This window comes from Cynara cardunculus, assembly GCF_001531365.2.
Source record: "Cynara cardunculus var. scolymus isolate 2C chromosome LG 16, CcrdV1, whole genome shotgun sequence".
Taxonomy (NCBI): Eukaryota; Viridiplantae; Streptophyta; class Magnoliopsida; order Asterales; family Asteraceae; genus Cynara; species Cynara cardunculus.
The window spans coordinates 3,361,143-3,373,106 of NC_037543.1; the positions used below are offsets into that span (position 1 = coordinate 3,361,143).

Here is an 11,964-nt window from a genome sequence, read left to right on the forward strand (position 1 = left end):
ATTGTTTCCTAATATAAAGTATTGATTATAATTAATGAACTCTATTCATCTTCCATAAATATTCAAATCATAATAAATGAATTTTCATTATTTCCATAAACATTTCAATCTATTGGGTTGCATTGGTTGTACACATGTGATGGGTTGCATTTGAAATGAACTCTCTCTCTCTCTCTCTCTCTATATATATATATATATATATATATGGTTGAGTTCCGTTGAAAATGAAAGTTATGATGAAAAAGGTAAGAAGGAATCTCAACCCTTGTATTAATCCTAATTGAAAATCAAACAGTAACAAGATGCACCAAATTAATTCATGTATCAAACACAATTAATAAGATAAAAAAATATCTAGTTCCCTTCTCACATTTCTCATTTAACTTTTATTATCACACCATTGGTGGTTACTGTATATGTCCCTACAAATTGGCATAGATTCTGAGGCTCAGATGAGGCTAAAAGACATACCCGTTGGGGTAATTTAATAATGCAAATTATTTCTTTGACAAATTATTAGAGTGTATATATTGGGTCAGTATAAATATCTGAGTTGTAATCATTTCATTAAAATAATACAACCATTTCTTTCTCATTTCTGTAAAACAAATTAAACCTATTTAAAGATTCACTCTAATTTCCCTTGATTGACTTGAAGGATTGTTTGATGAACTTGACTTGTTTTTGAGCAATCTTTAATTGACTCCTGAGGTCGACTTTGGATATGCATAGTTACAGAAACTTAAATCACGTTTCTATTGACCAACACTTTCACATTGGGGAATTTAAAGACGTGTAGATTGATGTTTCTACATTCAATTAATATGCCATCATGTTTACATCTCGATTGCAGGTTTTCTGTACGGATCTTTGAATCTGAGTTGATGAAAGGTATTATAGTATATGTCATATTTGAATTTTAATCGCAATTCTATAGCAAATTTGGTCATCTTCATCAAACTTAAGAAGGGAAAAATTCTTGGTGTGAATTTGAAGGGAAACATTAATGGCAGCAAAATTCGTATATTTTGTTTTTGATACATATGTTCCCGAACATATGCTGATTCTGAACAGTCGAAATATCTTATAATTAGTCTCATAATCAATTAGAGTGTGTATTCGTCTTTTAGTCTTAATTAGGTTTCATATTTCCATGATCCCACACGTCTTCGTTCTATTTATACTTGTTCGTTTGCTTGAATAGCAAAGAGTGTCTTCTTGCACAGGTGACAGGCCCCCCTCCTCTCTCTCTCTGCTCTCTCTCACTCTCTCTTTCTATAATATATATATATATATATATATATATATTGATATTTATATATAATTCAGTCAACAGAAGCTAGCTAAATATATATAAGCCATGGACGAAACAGTGACTTACGGATTTTCATCAGTACCAATGTTGGTACAAGAAACTCCATCTTTACTTCAACAACGACTAAAATATATGGTGGAAAGCTGTCAAGAATGGTGGGATTACGCCATCTTTTGGCAATCATCTAAAGGCAACGATCCCCACTTTCTTGTTTCCTTCGGTGATTGCTACTTGAAAGGTCCCAAGAATTTTCTCTCTCAAACAATCTCCAACACACGCCACCACCAATCTCATGTAACAAATCTTGATCAAGGGCATGAACTTGACACAATATCAGAATTCATCATGGCGTCGGTTATGAGGTCGTATGTTCTTGGAGAAGACATCGTTGGCGGCACATTTGGTTCTGGTTCCTCTGTGTGGTTAGCCGGTGACCATGAGTTGGGAATGAACGGCAGCCAGAGAGCTAAAGAGGCTTATTTGCGTGGGATCAAAACCTTGGTTTGCATTGCAACTTCTTGGGGTGTTGTTGAGCTTGGTTCCACGAATCTATTAGAAGAGAATTGGGGTCTGGTCCCTCTAGCCAAGTCCCTCTTTAGCTCTGAAACTAACCTTACTATCAATGGAAACCCTCTTCATCAAGTCCAACTATTAGGAACTCAAAAGGACAGTTCTGGTGAGGGCAATGAAGAAGGTAAAGGAAAGACAGTGATGTGCGAGTCTCAGACAGACTGGTTGCTACTCGATGTTGGAAGGCCTTCTACTTCAACTAGGGACAACATGCCGAAGAAGAAGAGTCAAAAAACGATGAACACCACAACTGATCAGGTAAACCCTAAATACGTTGACATGGAAAGACAAAGAAGGGAGAAGCTAAACCAACGATTCTATGCACTCAGAAGTGTGGTTCCATACGTTTCCAAGATGGACAAAGCTTCATTACTCGCTGATGCCGTCACCTACATCGGTGAACTCAAGTCCAAGATCGAAACTTTAACTGAGAAAGCCGATAACTTGCATATCAATGTGGACGATGGTGCACCCAGGACAGAAACCCTTTTGTCAACCAACTGCAGGATCCATGAAACTGAAGTGGAGGTGAAAATAATTGGATCAGAAGCTGTGATTCGTGTACAATCACCCGATGTGAATCATCCGGCAGCCAGACTGATGGATGCAATGAAAAGCCTAGAAATTAGGGTTCATCATGCAAGTGTTTCCAACATCAATGGCATGGTGATTCAAGATATTGTAGGTCATATTCCCCAAGCATTTCTAACCGATGAGAGAGCATTGAGAGTCTCTATTCTTCAAGAGTTGTAAGATTTTGTTGATTGCAGATTTGTGTATGATGCTTTCTTCAAATAAAATATAGGGTTTCAATCGTCTTTATTAAGGAACCATATAATGTATGGAAGAAGTGCCAGATTGATACATTAATTTGTAACAGTTAATTGTTAATAATTCAATTATTTAGAAGAAAAAAAAAACAAAACACCTACTAATCAGACCAAATTAAGATCAGAATTGGAATTCGATTGTGCGATTTACTCTTTTCAGTTCAGTTTGATCATTATCGGAATCCATGCTTAATTCGTTTGATCATCAAATTGGAAGTTTTCGAAGGAAACCATAATATTTTCAACTTAATTGGTTTAGATGCTCATATGTTTACACTTATAACATTAGATTTTATTTTAATCCAGTTTTTCATAGCAGGAATCGAGTTGAAGTTGTTTGATATTATATGAATTCGAGTTCTTTTAACTTGCCAACCGATCAAATGTTGGTTTAATCGAATTCAAAATATACGAAACCATGAACTCAATTCATTACTTCGATTGAATTGGAATATTGAATTGAGTTTGAGATGCAATACAATTTGATAAATGGGAATCTAAAATTTGTTTGATTTGAGATCTGACTGTTATTGTGAGACCCGTAAGATCATTTTTTTATACTTGTAACTTTACAGTAAAACATTGTGAAGGTAAAAAAATCTGAACCTTCACAACAAACATACTGTGAAATTTCAAACGTAAAATAGTGGTCTCACGGGTATAACGAAAACAAGCTGGTTTATAATTCATACAACCCTATCAATTGACATATTTATGGAAGATAATTATAGTTTATTAATTATGATCAACATTTTATATTAGAAAAAATCAAAACATTTATGAAGCAAAATATTTATTAGAGTAGATTGAGGGTTCGAATTTGGTTTTACATGTTGTACAATGACAATAATTGTATTCAAACACCTATATAGAGAGGACGTTTCAAATGCAATTAATCAATTGAGATATTTATAGAAATGATGAGAGTTTATTTATTATGATTCGAATATTTATGGAAGATGACTATGGTTCATTAATTATGATCAATACTTTATATTAAGAAACAATCAAAACTTTTATGAAATCACATATTAATCAAATTGAATGGACGGTCGCTATTGAGTTGTATTGGTCGTACAAATATAAAGGGTTGCATAACAACTCACCTCTCTCTCTCTCTCTCTCTCTCTCTATCTCTCTCTCTATATATATATATATGGTTGAGTTCACATGAGAGCAGCCTATTTTTGTGAAACCCGTGAGACCATTTTTTTACGCTTGAAATTCACAGCAAAACATTGTGAAGGTAAAAAAAATTTGAACCTTCACAGCAAAAACACTGTAAATGTCACCTTCACAGCAAAAACACTGTAAAGGTCACCTTCACAGGGTTTTTCTATGAAGTTTCAAGTGTAAAAAAATGGTCTCATGGGTCTCATGAAAACATGCTAGTCTCTAATGATCCCAAGTTATATATATATATATATATATATATATATATAGAGAGAGAGAGAGAGAGAGAGAGAGAGAGAGGTTGATTATTATACAATCCTTGACATGTGTGCAACCAATACAACACAATCTCAACCGTCCATTTCATTTGATGAATATGTGATTTCATAGAAGTATTGATTGTTTCCTAATATAAAGTATTAATCATAATTAATGAATTCTATTCATATTCCATAAATATTCAAATCATAATAAATGAACTCCCATCATTTCTATAAATATCTCAATTAATTGGGTTGCAAGGGTTGTACAAATACACAAGGTTGTAAAAGAAATATACCATATATATATATATATATATATATATAATTGAGATCATGTGAAAGCAAAGGTTTTTCGTGAGACCCGTAAGACCAATTCTGAACCCTTGGATTAGATATACAATCTGAACATTCATAATCACAAAATTGCCACAAGACTTCTCAATAATCACAAAATTGTCACCGTGCAACTTTAGACCATTAGATCATTACTTTATAAAGTTGATCAATGAACATAAATTAGTCTTACGGGTCTCACGAAAAACTTTTGGTCTCACGTGAGCCCAACCCTATATATATATATATATATATATATATGTGTGTGTGTATATATATATATGCCATCAAATGCAACCCTTGTAAAAGTTGCAACCGATGCAACCCAATCTTAACCACACATCCAAATGATCAACGGCTGGGAAAGAAATTAGGGCATTTTGGTTATTAAATTAACTTGAGAAGGGCACACGCGAAATATTGAACATAATATGGAGCATAGAATCGGAAATGCACAAGAGGCTTGTTGAAAGGAAAGTATTATGTAGAGAAATTTAAGGGACATAGTTGCCAAATTGGCGAGGTGTTTTATATAAAATTTAGATGCATGCAATGAAAATACCTTTGTTTTCATATGAATATATGATTCATATGAAATGTATAAGATGACTAGAAAAGTGTATCTGAACAAAAAGTGTTATGGCTATGGAGATGATATGCATATGCATTTTTGGCGTAGGGAGAGTAACAAAGTTTTTAAGTGATACTCATATGAATTTAGTATTCTGTGTTTTTAGTTGGGATTCTAATCAAGAGAAATTGGTATTCTGTGAAACTTGAAATGCATTCATTAGTGATGCAGAATTATGTTGTATGAAATTTAGATTCATATGGTATGAAATAAAAAGAAATTAGGATTCTTGTAATATGAAATTTGAAATGCATACATATGAAGTATGATTCATCTTAAACATATAAGACGACAATGCAATGTGAACAAAACATATACTCGTATGAAAATAATTTCCTAAATTTAACAAATTAAAATCAATGAAATCGTCCACTAAAATAGGAATAATTGTTCCTTTGATATAAAGATTTAAAAAAATAAAAGACATATTTCCCCTTTTAGTAATTAAGTAAATAAAAATAAAATCCTTGAAAAAGGTAAGATCAATAATCGAGATTGAAATATAAAGGAGTGCAACAGTTATGACATTTACAAAAGTTGCATTTGATTTGTATTTTATATATATAGTTAATACTATGCTATTCTAGTTTTTCCAAAAATAAATAAAGGTGCAAGAGATTAAAGACTTGCTAAAGAAGATACAATACCTTTGTTTGAGAATAAGCTCAGTTGGTGTTCTTCGTGGGGTTAAAAAAAATCTCTGCTTCTTGGATTATATTCTCTTCAACACATTTGAATTTTTACTTGGATTACGTTTACATTTTTAGGGAGATTTTTTATCATTTGTGTCATGCTATCACTACCAAACAGGGCAACTTTTTCGGCGACCAATACGATCCATTAAAACCGAACTAACATTCGTTCAAGCCTAATAAAACCGTTAAAACCCAATACGGTCCATTAAGAAAAGAAAAGTTTGAAAAATGTGAAAAAAAAAAATATCCGTCGAAAATGTCCGTCGAAAATCCGCCGGTAAAGGAATTTGCTTTTTTTTTATTAAATCATGGATAAACGTTACCAGCGGAATACCGGCGGCCCTCCGGCTTCCGCCGGAAAATGTTAAAATAATTTTTAATTTCAAATAAATTTCTGGCGTATAAAAATTTTAAAAGATTAATTAAATATCCGTCGGAAAATGTTAAAATAATTTTCAAATAATTTTTAATTTCAAATAAATTTCCGGCGGATTTCCGGCGGATAATAATTTTAAAAGATTAATTAATTATCCGCCAGAAAATGTTAAAAATATTTTTAATTTTGAAAAGATTTCCGGCGGATTTCCGGCAGATAATAATTTTAAAACATTAATAAATTTCCGCCGGAAATCCGCTGGTAAGTTATTTTGATTAAAGTAAAATACAAGTCTAATATAATTAATTAAGAAATCCGTCGGAAATCCGCCAGAAATATTACCAGACTAATATTTCAAGCGGAAGTCAATAGAAGTTGACTTTTTTTATGGCTCACGGAAATCCGCTGGAAATTCGCCGGTATATTTCTGGCGGATTCCGTCCGCCGGTATATTTTTGGCGGATTCCGTCCGCCGTAAATACTCATTTTTCTAGTAGCGTATATTTTTATTCTAATGAACACATTTTATGTTGGTGTTTTATGTTATATTTAGGCATCAACATATTTATTGTATATTATGCATAAACCATTTTATTTGTTGTGGATCATCAAGTTTGCCTTCTGTTGGTCTATTCCTATAAAAATTTAAAAAAGTGAAGTTTAGATGATTTAACATAAAGGAAAAAACAATATTATAGAGTAATCCATAGTTACCATACACCACTTTTGCGCTCTTCTTGTTGATGTATTTTAAAAATAACCTATAAATGTGTTTTGAGGATTTAATATAGTCTTGTTTGTGTTGTCAATTCACACGAGAAGATCATATGTGTTTGGATTCTTGTATCCTGTTAATCAATGAATTTGGACCTTAAACATAATCTTTTGATATGCATTTTGAAGTTGGTTGGCTATGTAAGCCTCTTTTTGATATTGAATTTTAAAGTTGGATGAAACATTGAATGAATTGTAATTTTGAAGTTGGATGAAAAATTCATTTGTATTGTATTTTAAAGTTGGATGAAACATTGAAATTAATGTATTGTATTTTGAAGTTGGATGAACATCGAATTGTATTGTATTTTTGAAGTTGGATGAAACATCAAAATGTATTGTATTTTTTAAGTTAAATGAAACATCGAATTATATTGTATTTTTAAAGTTGAATGAAATATCAAATTGTATTTTGTATTTTTGAAGTTGGATTAAACATGTTTTGTATTGTATCTTTTGAAGTTATGTTTAAATGATAAATCAATTGCCCGATTGGTTAATATTCTAAAAATGGTAGTACTATGCTACAAAACAAAATTTCAGTTATTATATATGCTAAGCATCCAAACAACATTTATGATAATGATAATAATTTCTCAGTTTTAATCAAACACCATCAATACAATGTTTATTCCCATAAAAAGCAATTTTAAAAGTTCAAAAAAAAAAATTACAAACAGTAAACCACAAGACAAGTATTAAAGTTTACGCTAGAATTATTGAGATGCCTCTTACATCTCAAATCATTATTACTTCTTTCATTTTTATTTGGAAAAAAAAGAAGTAAAAACAGAAAGGGTATAATGATTACATCTAACTTCAACTCCAAACAAACCATAAGGGTGGTGTCTCATTGGTTTGAGTTTGGCTTCAAAGATTAAAAGTACCAGTAGATCTCAGGTTCAAATCCAACGAGAAATAAAAATTCCCTTATGGCCACGGAGGTTCAAATGCGGTGACTCCGGGCTATCTGCAAAGCAGGTGATCGTCTTGAAATTAGTCGGCTCACATAGCAAGTTGGATATCCATGTTAATAAAAAAGACTTCAAACTCCAAACATTTACCAAATTTAGTATTATTGTACTTCCTCCTATTTACCATTCAATTCGGTGGACCATAAAACTTAATCATCCATATGTATTTACTATTTTTGCAATTATGAACCATGGCTATACGATTCGATTTACTTGGATCTAATGGTCCAAACGGTTTGGCCGATGGTAGGTCAAGAAATTTTGAATGGTTTATATTATGATGCTTTTATAAATCTTTATTTAATATTATGTAAATTATATATAAAAAAATAATGACAGTTGATTCAAATATATTTAACGATAAAGTTAAACTTAATGCCTTAGAAAACTTCACTTTTTTTAATTGTTTTTTCGTATATACAAATCTTTTATAAAGAGAGTAATGACAGTTGATTCGAATACGTAACGATAAACTTGAACCTACTACCAGAACAAGGTATGTATCCAAAATAAACCATATATTCTTTACTTATTATATATTGATCTAGAACTTGAGCCCCCGCCACCTCATCCATGTCCAAATTGACAACCAATAAGGTGCATTAACAGTTTACTATCATTAAGTCAGTAACCTTAATTAATATGCCTTTAATATGTATTTAGTTACACATAATAAAGTTATACTCACATGGTTCTCAAAAAATATTATATGAATATTTAATTACATTTCTTAAGTATTGGGACCCTACCCTACCCTACCCAAACCCTCCTCTCTCTTTCTCTCTCTATATATATATAAAGAGGGGGGAAGAATCATGTAAGAAAGTTAAATATTTTGCGAAAATACAAGAAATCTTAATATTATATATGATTATATTCTTTTAGGTATGTTTAATCATATATGAATAAGTTTGTGTATCATGCATGTATATGTAATCATATATTATATTCAAAGTTAAATGTTTAGTTTTTCTCGTTTGAACTTGTCCCTATATATGTATGTATGTATTTACATATATGTGTGTGTATGTATATATATATATATATATAGAGAGAGAGAGAGAGAGAAAGAGAGAGAGCATATAATATGAAGCACGTTTATTTAGATTGTAAAAGAAGATGATGCTTATGCATGGGTCCAACTTTGTCGGAGGTTTGATGTGTGAGTAAACCGTTTAAAGAAGCATAGCTAAGGTTTCAAGAAAAGCATGCAAAAATCATTAATTGAGGGCCCAAAACGTGCATATCTTTCAAATCAACCATCTCACATTTGCATACTTTAGCATCAATCACATATTAGTGTTGATTGAATGTATATTGTCAACAAATTTCAACATAAAACTATGTCTTATTTGTTATAATTAAATATGAATAAAGTATATGTATTAATAATTGTATGTTTCATGATAACCGAAGGCGTTCAATTCATACATGATGTGCTCGTACATACACTTACAAACAAACGACGGTGAATACACACTGTTGTTGATATGATTGGTGCTTTGTCTTGGGCTATGAAAACTTGCAAAGTCTACTGATTATGTGAACATTTGGAATCTTGACTATAATATCTTACATGGGAAAGTGCTATTTCATTCAAAAATCATATCCTTTTACCACCACATATCATGTCTTCTAGACTAAATAGAACATATCAATAGTGATGTTAAATTTGTATAAGGAATATATGAGGATGACTTCTATCTTGTTCTTGTATCGACTTTTTTTGACTAGATCAAATGAATTCACATGCTACAGCGAACTGAATGAATAACATGTGTAAAGCCCTTACAAAGTTGATAGAGGAGATGCGTGAACCAAAATGTTGTCAAAATAGCACTGATCAATCCTTCATACGGCTTAATTAATTAGGTTTTGGAAAAGATCGGATAGAAAAAGTTTGAAAGCAATGACCATTTAAGATCTGATCCAAATGAGCGATCTCGATCACTTTTAAGTTAAATAGTTGGTGACTATCGAGTGCGATTAAGGATAAGCTATAGATGTTTGAGTGTCATCTAAGTAACGATATAGAAGCTTAAATCAGGATTGTCATATACAAGCATCAGTACATTCAGTTCAAATACTATTCTAAGTTTTTACAACCACATGAATGTTATTACGTCAAGCCTTGGGGAACTCAAATGCTAACATGACTATTTTACCGAGTTCTTTAGAGAGAGTTGTCTCGCACCCCTAGGTATTCTCTACCCATCCACCTATGTTGGTTTCGAGTAAAGGTACCCTTCTCAAGATGATACATATCAACCCCCCTTTTTGCGCCAAAGATCTTACCATTTCTAAAGGAAAGAATCAATTAGGTAGTTCTTTGTGGTTCTGGAGGCAACTAGATCAACGCGTTATTGCTACTCAGAATAAAGTCTATGAATGGTTTGAAAAGCGTCTTAAGAGAAAAAAGAACTTACCCGACAAGAAATTTCACTACCTTACACTACAACAAAATTGGGTTTATAGGACGCCCCCAATCTCTAAGCGTCCTAATAGACCGTTTTATAGGACTTCATTTATAAAACCAAAATATAAAACGTCCTATTTAAAAGTGTTGTAATAAGTTTATATGACGCTTTTGAACGTCTTAACAAGTTTTTTAGAACATTTTTAATACAAAGTGCCACATTAGAAACTTATAGGACACTTTCTCAAAAGTGTCCTATAACCTCAATTTTTTATAGGACACTTGTTTGTATATGACAGTTTTTTAAATAGTGTCATATAAAGTTGTTAATGAGACGCTTTATATTAAAAGTGTCTTAAAAAACTTATTACGACGACAAAAAATGTCATATAAACTTATTACAACCCCGTTGGATGGGACACTTTATTTTTTTCGTTCTATAAACTAAGTCCTACAAAAAGGTCTATTAAGACGTTTAGAAATTGAGAATGTCTTATAAACGTAATTTTGTTGTAGTGTTAGAACTGCTATAGTTTTTCGGTATAGCCTTTTTCATATTTTATCATCTCATTCAAAGTAGACTTAGGGGCATAATAGTTGAGCTTTAGAGAGCTAACATGTCATTAGGTTAAATCATAGACGATGAAGTGTCATCAAAGTAAGTTTTAAGGGGCTAATGTGTCATTAGATAAACTTTAGAGGCTTAAACCGTCAATTAAAATAAATTATAGAAATTACCGTTTATTAAAATGCTACATCGGTCTTGTCAATTACCTTCAAATTACCCTTATACAATCACAACTTTTTAAGTGCAACGTGAGTTCAATTCTAAAAAAATCCATTTAAATTCCGTAATATAATTAAACCTGAACCACTAATTTATCTGATAATGTTACGATACTAAATAAGGTTGAGTTTATATGAGACAAGACTGTTTTTATGAGACACGTGAGACACAGTTTTTACAATTGAAACTTTACAACAAAATATTGTAAAGGTTAAAAAAAAAAGCCGAATTTTCACAGCAAAAACAATGTGAATGTTATTTTTACCGTATTTTGCTGTGAAGTTTCAAGTGTAAAAATCATGTATCACATGTCTTATGAAAACAGTCTTGTCTGACATAATTCCAAATCTACTAACTATGTATGTAAAGAATAAAATATAATTATTTAATTTAATAATAATATTTATAATTTAAAAATATATATAAATCGTTATAGACATGTTCATTAGAAATATTTGTTTAAAAATGTTTTATTGAAAGTACGAGAAAGCAAGCACCAATATTTTGAATATTGGAAGAGGGAACAAGAACAACATTAAAATTGCACAAAAATAATTCATTAACTTTTAAATAAATATAGAGGAGTGATCAAATAAAAACCGCTTTCATTTGTGTAAACCGTGCAAACCACCTTCATCCGTCGATTTCATTGTTTAATCTTATGAAATTTTTTCATGAAATTGTTTAATCTTGTGAAATTATTTCATATAATACTTTCTTTGATCAAGTTGTTTCATATGTGGTTGTAAAATTGTTTCATATAATACTTAATGAAACTGTTTCATGTATTTTTCTAAAATTAATGAAATTGTTTCATGTATTTCTCT

The 11,964-nt window shown here is 31.2% G+C and overlaps 1 protein-coding gene across 1 annotated transcript; it reads left to right on the forward strand.

The window, feature by feature from the left end:
- Positions 1–1,360: 1,360 nt before the first annotated feature.
- LOC112529596 (transcription factor MYC4-like) lies at positions 1,361–2,638 on the forward strand. Its single transcript, XM_025140920.1, has one exon. It carries the CDS (start codon positions 1,361–1,363, stop codon positions 2,636–2,638), a length of 1,278 nt encoding a protein of 425 aa, XP_024996688.1.
- The last annotated feature ends 9,326 nt before the right edge of the window (positions 2,639–11,964 follow it).

Bases quoted from the DNA above. Each gene is read 5' to 3' on its own strand.
- LOC112529596 (XM_025140920.1), top strand. From the start codon at position 1,361: ATGGACGAAACAGTGACTTACGGATTTTCATCAGTACCAATGTTGGTA.